General features: G+C 53.4%; 1 protein-coding gene across 1 annotated transcript; it reads right to left on the reverse strand.

Annotated features, from left to right (window-relative positions):
- Positions 1-21: 21 nt before the first annotated feature.
- ASTL (astacin like metalloendopeptidase) lies at positions 22-15,010 on the reverse strand. Its single transcript, XM_027554562.1, has 9 exons — positions 14,907-15,010; positions 13,835-13,960; positions 11,755-11,816; positions 10,276-10,366; positions 9,169-9,286; positions 8,246-8,427; positions 5,519-5,600; positions 5,275-5,429; positions 22-1,323 (listed from the first exon to the last, which is right to left on the reverse strand). The coding sequence occupies exons 1-9, from the start codon at positions 14,956-14,958 to the stop codon at positions 1,052-1,054; spliced, it is 1,140 nt and encodes a 379-aa protein (XP_027410363.1). The 5' UTR covers positions 14,959-15,010; the 3' UTR covers positions 22-1,051.
- Positions 15,011-16,818: the final 1,808 nt, after the last annotated feature.

Raw genomic sequence — 16,818 nt, forward strand, 5'->3', positions numbered from 1 at the left:
CAGCACAGCCCAGCACCAGACTCCTGGAGCACGTTCCCAACTTTATTTCTACTTTTCCCAAGACATCAGGGGGACCTGGCCCCACTGGGACGGGCAGGGGCTCCTGCTGCCCTCCCACCCAAAGCAGGCCCCTAGACCTGCACGGGGTCGCTCACTGCAGTCCCTAGAGACTTTCTTGACCCTGAACAGCCCTCACCAGGGAGGCCGGCAGCTGAAGGAGAGGAGTGGGGATTGGCTGAAGAAAGACAGTCAGGGTGGCCCCGCAGCCCCTCCCCACCTTCCAGGGCGTCGTCCTCGGGCCAAGTCTGGGGGCGCGGGCTCTGAGCAGAGGCAAAGTTCCTGGAAAGCGCAGCGGGGGGGACAGCTCTTGAGTCCTGACTTCAGGTCCTCATGTTCTTGCTGAGTTTCCCGCAGCAAATTTCCCTGCACCTAGGGCCCCCACCTCTTCACCTCCCCGGGAGGCAAGGGAGGAAGTGGGGCTCTGGAAGCCTCCTGGAGCGCAGGGCTGCTTTCCCAGGTTCCCAGCGCTCAGACAACCGGGAGAGGGGCTGCTCCCAGGGTCCCGAGCACGGGGCGGCCTGAGGGTTCGTTAGTCCCTGCGGGGGGCTGCGCCTCAACCTCAGAGGGGCTCCCGGGGCCTTCAGGGAGGCCCAGCCCTCCAGGTCCCTTGTCCCTGGAGCCGTGGAGAAGTCACCTCCCATTCTCCCCAGGGGCTGAGGCAGGAGATGAAAGCTGGCAGAGTCAGCACTCCCCCGACTGACCTAGAGGGTCTCTCTGTCCTAGGAGCCCTTGGGGAAACATGACCAGGAAGGAAGGAGCAGAGAGAGGGGCCCAAGCCTCAGATGGGGGAGCCAGAGAAGCTGGAAGGCAGGGGTGCTGCCCAGAGTGGCCAAGGGCCACAGGCTTGACCTCTGGGTGTCCTCATACAGTGATTTCTGGGTGCACGGGCCCCTGGCAGAGCAGGGTTCCCCAGAAGAGCCTAGACGGATGTGGATTGGTCTTCTTCTAGAGATGGGGCACTTGGTGCTGCCGGGGTGGCGCCAGGGCAATGTCAGGAAAGACTGCCCCAGGCCTTGGCCTCAGGGAGGAAGCTGGGGGCTGACGGGGCAGGGTCGGCAGAGGCCTTCACTTCGGAATTCCTCAGGGCGGAGGGCTTCCATGCACGAAGGCTCTCTTCAGACTTGGCAGCAGCATGTTGGTCTTCTGCCCCGAAGCCTCTGGGGTCAGATCTCCTGGATTCCTCCAACAGTGCCTTCAGAAGCTGCTGCAGCCGTGATCTAGAGCCAGGAGTGGGGCTCCTACCACTCCCGGGGGTCTGGAGCCCTAAAGCAGGAAAGACAGGTTATGTCCCAAAGTCACAGAAGGACAGTGTGAGAGCCAGAGCACCCTTCAGCCTGTTCATAGAGACCTAGAACCCACCATGTTCCTGCCATGCCACTGCCCAACACCTTCGAAACCCTGATCCCCAACTCCCCAGAGAGACAAGAAGCGTGGAGCCATGCCATCCCCTCCCCACTTGGCCCCAGAGGTCACTGTCAGACGGTCAGCCACTGGGACCCTCAGTGACCTCCTATCATACCCTGGCTCCGCTGATGGCCAACCCCCTTACCGAGCACTGCAGCCCTCAGCACAACCCCCCCGGGGCCACTCTACACAACACCACCTCATCCCTTACCTGTATCTGAAGCCTTTTCCAGAACTTCTACACTTGCAGCTACACCCTGACCCAGGGTGTCAGCAGGACACACATGACTGTCAGGCCCATGAGCTCAGCAGAGTGGGTCCTGCTGGCCCTTCACCGCCACTCCCAGACCACAGCTGGCTGCCACCGGCTACTTCCTAAGACTCTTCATTTTGGGCCCAAGTTATCTGGCTGGCCAGCCACACCCCCTAAGCACTGCTTTGATCCTTGCCCATTCTCCAGCTGCTTCCTAATGAGGCCGTATCTTCCATCTGTGAACACTGGCCCATCTGAGTTGACACACTTCAGCCAGTGAGTTCCCAGGCCGCTCCCTGCCTGGACCTGCAGAAACCACGCCCCCTAAAGTCTTGGGCCCCAGCAGCCCACCCTCTGACCTCTGCCTCCTCTGCTTCCAGCCCACTTGCCTCAGCACCATGACCCCCCAGCCCCGCTGAGCCCCAAAAGCCCATCTTCTTGCTCCATAGCCTCCTCACTTCCAAAACACCCTCCACACCTGGCATGGGTCCCCAAGACATCCCCAGGCACCCCCACTCTGGCAGAACTGCCACAGCACCCCAGTCCTAGAGCACGAAGTGACCAACCTGGGCCACCTCCGTCGGCTGCCCAGCACCACTGCGCCCCCACCGAGTGTCTCTCAGAGGTTTCCTCTCCTGTGCCCCAGTCAGCCACTCCACACCTTTCCCTCCCCACACATCCTCTTCTCCCCAGCCTCTCACCTCACTCTTGCCATCAATGCCTGGGACGGAAGCCCCTCATAGCACATCAAGACCACACACCAACTGGAGTCTGCTCCCATCTTCTTCCTTGCCACTAGGTCCAAGAAAGTGCCTCTGCTCCCAAGAAGAACAGCTCCTTCTCGAATATTCTAGATATTCTTCTGCCCCATGAATCCATTCCCCCTTCTCCACGGGGTCATTATTTCCATACCCAAACTTGCTTGTATATCCACTATCTTGATGCACTTTCCATTGATCCATGACCACTTCCAGCCACCTCTCAATTCTGTTCTTAAAGCTAATCAAACCTCTCAAATTGTGACCCACAAAACTCTTGCTATTGTCTCTTATTGTTTAATGTTTAATCTTTCTAATATTTGATATCATAGGAAATAAGTCTGCAAAATGGTGCTGGAGCTGCATAATCACATGCAAAACGACTGAACTATTAAGCACAGCGCACGTCCACCTCTTTGACACTCCATGGACTGTAGCCCACCAGGCTCATCTGTCCATGGCGTTTTCCGGCAAGTATACTGGAGTGGATTGCCATGTCCTTCTCCAGAAGACCTTTCCAAACCAGGGATTGAACCCAGGTCTCCCATATCACAGGCAGATTCTTTACCATCTGAGTCACCAGGGAAGGCCTGATGTACATGCAAAATACATTGGATTAAATCTACATGACCTTGAGTTAGGCAAATTCTTCTTAGATATGACACCAAAAGCACAGTGATAAAAGAAAATGTGAGTTGGACTTTGCTTATAAACATTTGAAATTTTGATGCAAAGAACACCATCTAGAAAGTTAAACAACCGATAAAATGTGAGAAAATATTTCTAAATGATATATCCTATAAGGGACACGGATTCAGAATATACAAAGAACTCCCACAATTTACCAGTAAAAGACAACCCAACCAAAAAACAGGCAAAAGATTTGAACACTTTTCCAAACATATACAAAAGACCTATAAGCAGATAAAGAGGTGTTCACAGCCATTCAGGAAACGCAAACCAAAGCGACAACAAAATGCCACTTCACACCCACTTGGGCATGGTTATAACCCGAAGTGGTGACAAAGGCTTCATATGAAACTTCATATACCTGCTGGTAGAAGCGGAAAAGAGTGCAGCCAGTTTGGAAAACAATTTAGCAGTAAAGTATGGAGTTACCAAAGAACCCAGAAATTTCACTCCTACGTATATATCCAAAAGAAAAGAAAATACATGTCCACATAAAATCTTGTACATGAATGTTTGTCCCAGTAGAACTAGAAATGGCCCAAAGATCCTTTGATAATGGATAAACAAGATGTGGCATATCCTTCAACAATAAAAATGAAATACAGTTGACCCTGAACCACACAGGTTTGAACTGCACGAGCGCACTGATACGTGACTTCTCAGCAAACGTTCTACAGTACCACACGGTCAGTGGAATCCTTGGATGTGGAGGGCTGACTGTGAAGCCGTAGGCAGTCAGAGGGTCTGTCGACAGAGGGTCAGCGCCACTAACCCTCAGACTGTTCGAGGATCGGCTGTACTGATATGCTATACCGTGGATGAACCTTGAAAACAGAATCCTATGTGAAAGAAGCCGATCACAAAAGGCCGTCTTGTATGATTCTGTTTATACAACATGCCCGGAGTAGGCAAACCTACAGACACAGAACGTAGAGTGGAGACTGCCTATTGCTGGAGTTGGGAGTACACGTGTGCGAAAATACTAAGGAGTAGATTGAGTCGTGGGGTATACACACGTCAACTTTGCAAGCTGCCAAATTGTTTTCCAAGATGGTGCAGCATTTATACGCCCATCAGCAGAGTATGGATGTCATCATCGCTTCATCATCTTATCTGTATTTGGCAGTATCTGACTTCTAAACTTCTGCCAACTTAAGGGATAAAAAAGGGTACTGTGGTCTTTATTTGCATTTCCCCAGTTACTAATGAGGTAATGGTGATGAGAGAAGGTCACCAGGGCAACCAACTTCAGAAGAATGTTTCTTCACAAGACAAAATAACAGTTGCCAACTGATGGGTATCTCACAAGCTAGAAGGCAGTCACCTGGTCATGCCCAAATGCAAGGGAGACTGGCAAATGTAGACTTTATCCTAGCCAGCCATGTGCTCAGCTAAAAATCAGCGGGCCTGGTACTATAGTCAGGGAACTATAGTCAACACGTTATAATAACCTGTAAAGGAAAAGAATACTCGAAGCCGTCTCAATTCTCTTTCCTGTGGATCTTCATCACGCCTCCTGCTTCTCCCTTGCACAGCCACTGCCCGATTCTGCACTCACCCCTGCCTGGGCCAGCTGCATCTTTTTAAAGGCTTAAAATGTATTTTAATAAATTGATGCTGCATTACAATACAACTGACTTTTGTATATTGATTCTATTCACCTTTAAAAATTCGTATTAGTTCTAGTAATTTTTTTGTCGATTCCTTCAATGCAGATTGTCATCTATGAATAGCGACTCTTTTCTTCCTTCTCAAACCTCAAGACTTCATTTTTTGTTGTACCACAAGGGCTAAGACTTACTACATTGTTGAATAGATGAGACAAGAGTGGAAAACTTGTCTTAATGTTTTGACATTTAAAATGATTTTTGGTCTGTTTTTTTTGTAGGTACGTTAAAGTTAGGAAAGTGACCTCTATTCCTATTTGCTAACAGTTTTTAATCATAGCTGATTGTTAATTTTTTTTCAAGTGCTTTTTCTGCATCTGAATGGTGAGCCCCTGGTCTGCCCTGCTCACCTCTACAGACTCACCTCCTAGCACTTGACCCTCACTAATTCCACTTCAACCTTCTTCCAGCTCCTCAAATCGCTCTGCTCCCTGTCACTCACCTTTCCCACTGGGCTCGTGGCCACTTGGGCTGCAGTCATAAAACCTGAGGACCCGTGCAATGTCCGAGTTGCTGAGGTTCCATCGCTGGCCAATGTGGACACTGGGGGCCCAGAGTGGAGTGATGGTGGGCAGCCCGCGCCGGCTGAAGGCGAGCCTGAAACCCAGGAGGCAGGGGCCTGAGTCCAGACTGGCTGGGCTGGCAGGACTGTGCGGAGGGAAGAAAGCCAGAAAAGGGGTCCTCACCTCCCATAGTGCATCACTGAAGAGTAGTCATAGGGCACCAGCATGTTGCTGCTCCGAGATTTGATGAAGTTCATTTCAAAACCTGAAAAAAGCACTTGGCGATGGGGAAGGGGGGCAGGGGAGGAAGGGAAGGCGGCAGGGGGTTCCTGGAAGTGTCCAGCCCACCTGAGGGGGTCCAAAACTACACCCAGAGTGCATCTCCTCACCCCACCCCCGTTTCTGATCCCCGTCTCCTCGGTGCCCTGGGAGGGTTCCAGATCTGCGCCAGCTGATGTATTAATACAAGCACAGGGACTTGGTGGCTGGCCCGCCATTGCCTGCTAAGACTTCTCTCCCCCGTCTCTCCTCCTCTCAGGCTCGCCCTGTGTGAAACTATCTTTATACTAATATAGTCCAGCTCTCAAGAAGTCCCACGCTGCTCAGAGCCTTGGATGCCCACTACCAGTGAGACCAAGGGCCTACTCCTCACCCCGCTCCTCCTCCCCACCCCAGGCTTGGAGACCTGTGAGCCCACCATCCACCGGGGGTATGCCCCACCCCCAGAAGCAAAGCCACCCGCCCTCCCTGCCCCCAGCCAACAGCACCTGCCCCACCCCCAACCCCAGGTGTGGAGCTCAGCCTTTTCCCATTGGCCAGAGCGCTTGCTTCTTCCTGTCCCTTGGCCCCTGCAGGCCTGGGAGCAACAAGCTTCCCTCCCTCAACTTCTCTCCTGCCCTTCAGTGAGCCTCTGAAAGAACGGCTGTACCCCCATCTTTGCTCCCCTAAAGACCCCAGGCCCAGCCAGCTGCCTTTACACTCACCCATGGTCACCAGCAGCCTCCTCACCACTAAAATGGTAATCTAACACCTTTATATCCCATCCCTGCCTGGAAATACCTACCCAGTAGAGTGCTTACTTTTTCCTTTTAAAATCCTTTAAGTTATTAAACATAACTTTGAGTAGGCAACATATTCATCTGACTCAAATCTCAGAAAATATGAAGATACATAATGCTCCCCACTCCATCTCCCTTGAGTTACCGCCTCCACAGTTAATTGATGTTACTGGCTTGTGTATTTTAGCCGTTTGTTCTTTACATATTAACTAAGTACAAACATTCTCATTTTTCCTTGTTCTTTAGCAATTTTTTCCATTAGGGTAGCTGCTGTTTAATTTTATTGTTAAAAGAAAAAACAGCTTTTTCATTTATTAGTGCTGTTTTGTTTTCTAACTCATTAATTTCTGCTTTTCCCTTCACGAATTCCCTTTTTTTGCTTAACTTGAATTGAAATGCCGAATTTGTCCTCTATCTTTGTTGATCTAAGTATTTCAGTCTACATATTTTCCCCGTGGGTTGCTTTAGCTATGAACACTTGGTTCTAATTTTCATGCTCTAAGAATTCCTGCAATTTCTTTAACTCCATAGCTTCAAAAAAGGTTTGTTGTTTTCTAAATTTTAATTTTCAAATAGATAACATTTTTCACTTGTTACTAGCTTCTACTTTTTACATCATGATCAAAATGTTTGTATTAACTCTACTTTTTCAAATTTGAAGGTCTTGTGGCTATCATAAGTCTTTACAAGGATTCCATGGGCACTTGAGCTTTTTTTTTGTCTTCACTGCGCAGTGACATGCTCCCTAGAATGGAAGCATGAAATCCTAACCACCGGACCTCCTGGGAAGTCCCTCCATAAGCACCGAAAGGACTGTATTCTATTTTTATAGCGTGGTGTCACTATGGCCTCCCCACGTCTAGACTAATCTCTGATCTCAATCTCTATCCCCCATCCCACTAAGAGGCGCTGCCCATTTTCCCATCCCATTCTCGGCATGGGGGGCATCCATGTACGATGGCTGCTGTCTTGGGCCTCCTCCCCTCCGCGTAACCCCACAACAGCAGCAAAGGCACTCATACCAGAAGCCCTCCTCTTACACAAAGCCTTTCAAGCGTTCATTTGCTTCCATACCCTCAAACCCAAATCACTCACCTCTGCTCTCCTCCCTCATGAATCAATTGTCTCGACTCCTCTCACCTCCTATGTCAGGCTGTCCCCCTCTGCCAAGGACAGGGCCTCACCGCTGCTGAAGTCAGATCCTCGGCACCTTGCCCAGCACATAGCTGCAGCTCCCTGGCATCCAGTGCAGTGACCCACTCTCCAGACCAGCCTCAGCCTTCCCACTGCCACTTTTCAGGACCTGGTCCCCCTATACTTTATCCCAGAGGCCCATCAGCAGCCATCTCACAGCCTCTGCAGGGTTGCCCTCTACCTCCTGCATCGGGCACTTGGCACACACACATAGCCCACTACCTCTAAGATATCTGTCTTGGCTCAGCTCCTCAACCAGAGCACAGTCCCTGCCCTGAGCCTCAAGAGCAGTGTCTAAGGCATGCAGGGCTGCTGGTTGAGTATAAGTGAGCAAGAGTCATAAGACCATCAACTCCATCCTTAGGTAACTGCCAGTGTCAGTGAGGAGAGACGAGACAGGGCAAATTGATGCCCTAGTTCAGGGTAACTCTGGGTGGCACTGAAGCCTCAGGGCCCAGAGCAGCAGCATCTGGGTTATTCTCCATGTCTTGGAGGAAAGCAGGAATCCCACCTTCCCCATGGGAGACAGGCAGATCGTGGGGAAGATGGACAACCTTTCCCAAATAGCCAGGCAATTCCCTGGGCGCAGGCCATGCCTGCCACCTTCTGGCAGGACCACCTCTCCTCCACCTCCCCCACCATGCACGACCTGGCTTACCTGGGAGGATCTCATTCCAGTTCACACGGATGTAGTGGTCCCGGTCGGCCCGCGAGTGCTCATGCCAGAAGCCCAGCACGTGCATAAGCTCATGCAGGACGATGCCCGGGCCCCTCTGGAGACAGCTGGGCCCTAGAGATACCACCTGCATCCCTCCGCTGCGGCCAATGCTCGAGAAGCACCTGCAGGGCCATGAAAGTGCTGGGTGGGCATTGGCCAGGAGAATCGGCAAACCCAGGCCCCTCGCCCCTCCTCCCAGGACCTGGGATAAGAGAGCACCCAGAGCGAGTCCCCGTCCTGGGCTGTAGCCAAGTCCCCCCACTGCTTGGCCCTCTGTGAACAGGGTGTGCTGGAACCCTGTTTCCAGCCTGCACTGTAAGGAGTTGGTGAGAACTGATGTTAACATGGATGGTGGAAGCAGCTGATTACGTGAATGTCTCCACACGGGGAGCCCCGAGTCAAAGCTCTCATGCACATTCTCTTAGGGCCCTAGCAAGCTAGGAAAGCAGTATTACCGTCACCCACATTTCAGAGAGAAGACAGAAGGGGCTCAGAAGTTAAGGGACTTGCCAGAGTCACCTGGCTCCTGCACCATGGAACCTGGATCCGAGCCCAGGTCTGCCCCATGACACCTGCACTCACGCCCCAGGTCATGTAGTCTCCTGGGAGATGGAGTGGAAGGTTCTTTAAAGGATTGAGCACCTCCTTGCCCACCTCTCCTGAGTATTTGCCCTGAGTATTTGTAGGTCTAGCTCATGCTGAGCAGACCACTCAGATGGGCAGGGGGACTCTAGACTAGGGAGGACAGGCCCAGACACAGGTTTTAGACAACAGTTTTGTTAATTTCAGGCTGAACTCAAGACAGCTGAGGCTCTCACCATGCACACATAGGCACACTCACACACTCACCAAGAAGCACTTACCCAGACATGGGGATGATGGAAATGAAGTCCCTCTGGCCATCGTAGGCAACAAACCTGATGCACGTGAAGCGTTCAAACTCAGCAAATGCCTCCAGGATGACTTGGCGGCTAGGCTTATCTGGGGAAGAGACCCGCCGGCTAAAGCCCCAGCCAGGCTGCCTGCACTGCTCTCCCCCAGATGTCTGCACGGGGGGAAGGAGCTGAGCTTTAGATCATTCTCCAGTGTAGAACGCCAAGAAATGTCAGCATGGGGCTTTCCTGGTGGCCCAGTGGTTAAGACTCCATGTTTCCAGTGCAGGGAGCATGGGTTCAACCCCTAGTCAGGGAACCAAGATCCTGCATGCCTCACAACATGGCCAAAAACAAGTAAGGATGGATGGATGGATAGAGGGGTGGATGAATGGGGGCGTGGATGTATATAGATAGGAAGAAAGGGCAGCATGATGGTGTGGGAAGGAAAAAGCAGGGCTCCAGGTGCACCCTGGCTGTGTGACCTTGGGCTGGTCACTGTCTTCTGGGCCATCTGGTCTTGAAATGGATCAGACTGTCCCTAGGTGTGGCTTCCCCATCAGCTCCTCCAGGACTTTAGCATCCCAGCTCAGGGGCCCATGAGACAGAGGGCTTCTGACAGAAGGATTCTTTGGGTGATGGTGGAGGAAGCACAAAGGGGAATTAAAACCCATAGAGGGAACTTCTCTGGTGGCTCAGTGGTAAAGAAGCCTCCTGCTAATGCAGGAGACATGGTTTGATCCCTGTTCTGGAAAGACCCCACATGCCACAGAGCAACCAAGCCCATGAGCCACAGCTGCTGAGCCTGGGGTCTGGAGCCCACGAGTGGTAACTGCTGGAGCCGGCTCGTCCTGGAGCCACTGCTCTGCAACAGGAGAAGCCACCGCAACGAGGAGCCTGTGCACACAGCTAACGAGCAGCCCCTGCTCACTGCAGTCAGAGAAAGCCCGTGCAGCAGCGAAGACCCAGCACAGCCAGTACAAATAAATAAAAATGAAAACTAAAGTCGCTGTATGTCATTAAAGAAAAACAAAGCGAAGAGGAGCCGGGCTGCGCAGGGAGGAAGGCCCACGGCTCCGGGGCCTGGGGCCGACTCACCGTACTTGCTGGAGAGCAGGAAGGGGACCTCCACGACACCGCCATTCTTAGGCCACTTGCTGCTGGTCGCCGAGAACAGCCGGAAGGGACTCTGAGGAGAGAGGGCGGCTCAGGGAGCGGCCGGCCAAGCTTCCCGCCCCGAGGCTGCCACCCCTCAGGCCCCAGGAGCCCTCAAGATGTGCGCCGTGAGGGTGGCTGCTCATCAGAGAGGGGACAGCAACAGGGAGGTCGGTGGCCAGCTGTGTGACGCGCAGCACAGGCCTTTGTTGTAGAGAAAGAAGTTGCCACTTACTCTATCGGGCAGAGAAACCCATGAAATTCAGAATGCTTAGCTTTTCGACAGTTTTTCTAAATGTCCTGTGGACATCTAATAACAACATATGAGATACAAAATTTTAAACACTTTCTGTAGGATATGATTAATAAAATTAAATATAAATCTATTATATTTAAATTATTAATGATATCATTCAAGATCTTAATTTTTTCTGCACTTGATAAAATATTCTCAGGAATGTTAATATGTCTCACTATGATCATATATTTTTCTTTTTCCCTCATATTTCTTCTGATTTTTGCTTTATGTATCTTTGTTTGTTTGTTAAGGTAACTAATGGTTTATGATGTCTCTTTTTTGTGAATTGTACCTTTTATCATTAAGAATATTCATCTTTGTTTCATTTAAAAATAAATTAATTTTTTTAAAAAAAGAGAAACCCAGACAAAATATTTCCTGCAGAGGCTACCAAAGGTTTTACTGGATCCCGCGTTTACCCTGTGCATTCACTAGGTAACTGGGAACAGGGGCCCTGCCCTGCCCTAGGGGTCCCTGCCCTGGCCTGGGCTGGCCTTCGGCTCTCCCGCCCAACTCAAGCTGAGCCATCAGTGGACAGCATCAGACCAGCACCGAAGTCTTGCTCTCGCCAAGTCACTGTCCTATTCAAGAGCCTTCTGCCATCCCCAGCCTCCTAAAAGAAGGCCCCGATTTCCATCCAGCCTTCTCCCTTTCTGACCCGCCCCTCATCCCTAGGCAGGATGGTTTGTGTGTTATTCCTCATTCTGTCTTCCTCAGACCATCACTGCCGCCCACGATGTTCACCACAGACACCTCCCCACATCCCCACCAGCCACTCTGCCAACCTGTGCTAGCCTCTTCCTTCGTCCCAGTACTCCCTGAGCGCCTCCCCGGGCCAGGGTAGCAAGCTGGGGCTTGACATTCCAAAACCCGTCCTGCAGGAAGCCCTCCCAGACTGACTGCTGCCACCATTCCAGATGTCACACCCTCCGCCAGGCTGGCTTATTCCTAACAACATTCGCGCTGACTTTGGCAAGAAGAGCTGTGAGTAGCAAAGAAGGATGGCTCACAAGTCACACCCCCATGATGCCTAGGGATGAGCTCACAGGTCTGACACTGCTGTGAGGTTATTTTACATGTGTGTGTGTGTGTGTGTGTGTGTGTGCGCGCGCGCTCACACTCACCGGCCGGAGGATGTCACCCTCAAGGAGGAAGCTGCTCTCTGGGGACTCCTCTGGAATCAGCCCTGAGAAGGAAGGGACACACGTGTGTGGTGCATGCCCCCACCCCCACAACAGAGACCTCCAGCCAAGCAACTCCAGGGTCCACCCTTCCCTGGGCCCTGAGGCTGTGTGACCAAGTCACACAGCCCCTCTGAGTCCCCATCTACAAGCATGTGCAGCCCTTCTCAGCCTGATCACACCCTTCCCTGCTCAGACAGTACGTTTCTCCCGGGACCCACACATGTACACTATCCAGTCCCAGCGAATTCTCTGGCGGTTTAGTGGCTGGACTCCACACCTCCACAGCAGGGGACATGGGTTCAATCCCTGGTTAGGGAACTAAGACCCTGAATGCCATGCAGCCCAGCCAAGAGGGAAAAAAAAACAACAACAACAACCCAGTCCCAGCTCCTGCCTCCTGCATCTGACACCCTCTGCTCCCAGGAAGTTGCCATTTCTTCCAGCTATCTCCACCCTCCGCTCCAGCCCGAGCCACGCTTCCAGCACACGCCCTGGCCCTCCTGCTCCACTCACCCCCAACCCATCCGTGTAGCACTCTGGACCCTCACTGCAGCAAGTCCCAGAAAGTCCAGCCCTCGCTATCACGGCAGGGGGGCTACGGCTCCACCCTCCCCTCCCACCACCCCCCCACCTCCCCCTGCACAGTGGGCAGCCCCTCCCTGCACAGCCTCCCTTCTAGGACACCAGCCCCAACAGGAGTCTTAGAAGAGTGCCTGGCATCCTGAAGGTTAGGCTGTTTTGGTCAGTCGCTCAGTCATGTCCAACTGTGCAGCCCCACGGGCTGCAGCAGCCAGCTTTCCTTGTCCTTCACTGTCTCCCTGGGTTTGCTCAGAGCCCTGTGCATCCTAGAAGCTGGGCTCCCCAGAGCAGAGCCTGAGCCAGGGGGCCATCTGCAGGTGATTGAAGCTGGAGCGCCCGGGGGAGGGCTGGGTTCAGCAGGAGGGCCACCCAGGCTGACCTCACAGGACCTTCGGACCCCAAGACTTATCCCGCCTTGACATGTGCCTGTGCATGCCCCTGTGGGAGGGCCGCCCCAAGCAAGGGAGGAAGCACTTTCCCCGGCATCCCTGGATGAGGGCCTCGGGCTACAACGAGGTCTGAGCAGCAGCATCCCCAGCAGCTGGGGAGGGGGTGTGCCTCCCGGCAAAGGGCCTCCCGACTGTCACTAGGCTAGGCTCACAGGCTCAGGAGTCCTCGGGCCACCAGCAGCCCTAGCAGAGTGTCCTCCACAGCCGCTGAAAAACAGTGCCAGCACAGCCTCAGGCTGACCTGGAGTTGGCCAGCTCCAATTAGTGACCCCAAGGTGGTGAGCCACTCTGCTCCAGCATCTCACAGAGCAGGAGGGGGCGAGCCACACCCAGCAGGTTCATAGCTCCAGGACAAGCTCTCCCTCCGCCCCCTCCACTGTGCTCTGAAATCCCCGTCTTTATTTCTTTTTCTGCTTCCCCAGGCAGGAAGGCCTGAGACTCGCACTTCCTGAGACCCGCAGCGCCTCACACCTGCAGGTCATCCCACACCAGGTGGAAGGCATGTTTCCTAACAGCCGCTAATAATTCCACTCACATCAGACTCGGCCTGATAAAAGCCAAGTGTGTGTAGTCAATTGCTCAGTCACATCCGACTCTGCGATTCCAGGGACTGTAGCCTGCCAGGCTCTTCTGTATTCAGGCAAGAATACTAGAGTGGGTTGCCCTTCTCCAGGGGATCTTCCTGACCCAGGGATCGAACCAGGGTCTCCTGCATTGCAGGTGGATTGTTTACCATCTGAGCCACCAGGGAAGGGGCTCGCCATATTTTAAAACCTCTGCTTTTCCCCCTTCTTGTAAAAGTAACACCCCAGTAGAGAAGACACAGAAAAATAGACTTAAGTTTCCCATGAACTACTGCTCACCATGGCCCCCTTAGCAAGCTGGCACATCTCCTCGCAGCATTTTCTACTCATCTGAGTGTCCAGCATGGTTTTCATAGGCTACATGGACAACTTCATACTCCTCACCCCACGAGAAGACAGTGTCCTCACCTTGGTTTATTGCAGGGATGTCCTTGTCCCAAGATGTCTGGGTCTCCTCAGGGGTGAGGTCTTCTGAGAATCTGGTCTCACAGGCTCCAGCGCAGTGAGAGGCTGAGGGTGCTCCTACGATGAAGCCTGGCCCAGACGCAGGTACGTACGCACAATGGTTACGCAGGACAAGAGCTCGTGGGGTGAGGGGAGTGGGCTGTCAGGCCTCAGGACCCAGGCCCTTCAGGCAGGCCTCCAGGAGGAGTCCTGGGAGCCCACCTGGCCCTGAGGCCTGGACAACCTTGCGGAAGGAACTTCCCTAGGGGGACAAGGGTTAGACGCTGAGTCGTGTCCAACTCTTTGTGATCTCATGGACTGTAGCCCGCCAGGCTACATGTCCATGGGATTCTCCAGGCAAGAATACTGGCGTGGGTTGCCATTCCCTTCTCCAGGGGATCTTCCTCGCCCAGGAGTCAAACCTGGGCCTCCCACACTGTGGGCAGATTCTTTACTGCCTGAGCCACTAGAGAAGCCCAGACAGTAAAGAATCCACCTGCAATGCGGGAGACTTGAGTTCCATCCCTGAGCCAGGAAGACCCCCTGGAGGAGGAAATGGCAACCCACTAGGAAGACCAAGACAGGGCTTCAAAAGGCAACCCTGGGCTCCAGGTGTCTGGGCAAGTATGAGGCAGGGGAGGGAGGGAAAAGGAGGGAGCAGGGGGCAGCCTCAGGCTCCAACACTGAGGCCACGGTGTGGCTGAGCTTCAGACCCTGCCCCCAGCCCCCTCCTCAGCCCATGCCTCGGGAAGCGGGCCAGGCAAGCCTGGCGCGGAGGGCAGGGCATGAATGTCTGGAGGCGTCAGTCCTGCTATCTCCTGCGAGGCAGGCCCTCCACCCCCAGCATCCTCCGGAGGTCCCCCTGGGACCCCTGCGAGCTGACTTCTAGGAGCATCCCTGGAAGCCCATTCTCCGAGCCATGCTGGTCAACTTACATCCCTGCAAGCTGCAGCTATGCCCTCTGGTCATTCCCCACATGGGCTCCACAGGCTGGGGCCAAAGTGAGGGGGGTAGGAGAGTGAGGCAACCCACTTACCAGGCAGACAGACCAGAATCAGGACCCATGGCCAGAGACCTTCCATGCTCATGCTACCCGCAGTGGGCCCCCGTGGCCCCTCAGCTAGCAAGAGCACCGATCCCTGCGAGACGAAGCAGCCTAATCGCAGACAGGACCACCGCCTTCCTTAAATAGCATCTTCGCCAGCCCCCACCTGCAGGCCCTCCCCAGCCAGTTCCACCTGGAGCCCAGCCCAACAGCTCCCAGCTGCAGCCCTGCCCTCTCCTACCTGCACTGCCCCTCCCAGCCCAGGCCCGCACCTTCCAGACCCTGGCCTGGCTAAGCGGGCCAGCAGGGGTCCCCAGCCTCTGGGCTCTGATGCCCGACGACCTGAGGTGGTGCTGATGGGCTAATAATGAAGTGCGCAATGAATGTAACGTGCTCGAATCATCCCGAAACTGCCCCCCACCCCCACCCATGGGAAAGTTGTCTTCCCCGAAACGGGTCTCTGGTGCCAGAAAGGCCGGGGACCCCTGGAAGAAGCGGGCACGAGGCAGCCTTTGGCCTCCCCCTGGGGGTGTACCTCTTCTCAGGTTCCCTCCCACCACCAGGGGGCAGAGAAACACTGCAGAAAGGTGGGAGGCAGCCAGCGCAGGGCGGAGCTTCACCCTCCAGTCTGCGCAGACCCCTTTCCTGCCCCTGCCCTGTGCTCAGACGTGGGGAGCACTACCTGAGATCCTGAGGCACCCCCAGTCTGACTGTGGAAGGAGGAAGAATCACTACGTTTTTATAAGCTTTTATTATGGTATACGGGCTTCTCTGGTGGCTCAGACTGTAAAGAATCTGCCTGCCAATTCAAGAGACCCGGGTTTGGTCCCTGAGTTGGGAAGATCCCCTGGAGAAGGAGACAGCAACCCTCTCCAGTATTCTTGCCTGGGAAATCCCATAGACGTGCAGAAGAGTAAACAAGCACAAAAGCAGGGAGAAATGAACACTGGGGTTGACAGCGCCACCAGAGGAGCCTAATTTGTGGAAAAGTGGAACTTCTGGATAGCTAGGCCCTCGCAAGGACGCTGCCTGTCACCCTCGCAATAGTCTTGCAATATCAGCATTTATCCCCATTTCATGGGTTCAAGAACTAAAGCTCCTTCCCCATATTCCCCTCCTCCATACCCCCCTGGCCTCTCAGAAGCCCCATCCTCAGAGCTTGCTCACCAAGGGACAGCCTGGATTTAAATCCTGGAGGTGAAGGGTTTGGGGACATCCTCCCCACCAACACCCAGTAAACGGAATGACAGAGCCAAGTGGCTCGGCATCCTGCCCTGCCTGGAATCCAGCGCTTCTCAAAAAGTAGGAGTCAGAATTATGGGCAGAGGGACTTCTGTGGCAGTCCAGTGGTTAAGACGTCATCTTCCAATGCGGAGGTTATGGGTTCAAGCCCTGGTCAAGGAACTAAGATCTCACATGCCTCCTGTCCAAAGAAATAAAACATAAAACAGAAGCAGTATTGTAACAAATTCAGGAAAGGCTTTAAAAATGGTCCACATCAAAAAAAACCTTTAAAAAGGTATCATGGAGAGAACATGATGAAGACAGGCACCCCAACTGCCCAGGCAGGGTGTTAACATTTGTGCGTCCATGGGACGCTTCGGTCATGTCTGACTCTGTGCGACCCTAAGGACTGCAGTCCACCAGGCTCCTCTGTCCGTGGTTAGCAGTGTAGGGATGGAGCTGACCGCTTCAGATGAATGCTTGGTAAAATAACCATAACCAGAAGAGAAACAGATGAGTAGTTTAAGAAAATGCAGCTTGCCTTGAGGGCATTGTGCTAAGTGAAATAAGCCGATCACAACAGGACAAACAGTGTATGGTTCACTTACAGGGTGTTTCTAGAGGAGTCAGACTCAGAGGCAGATGGTGGGACGGTAGTTGTCAGGGGCTGAAGGAGCAG

This window comes from Bos indicus x Bos taurus, chromosome 11 (genome assembly GCF_003369695.1).
Source record: "Bos indicus x Bos taurus breed Angus x Brahman F1 hybrid chromosome 11, Bos_hybrid_MaternalHap_v2.0, whole genome shotgun sequence".
Taxonomy (NCBI): domain Eukaryota; kingdom Metazoa; phylum Chordata; class Mammalia; order Artiodactyla; family Bovidae; genus Bos; species Bos indicus x Bos taurus.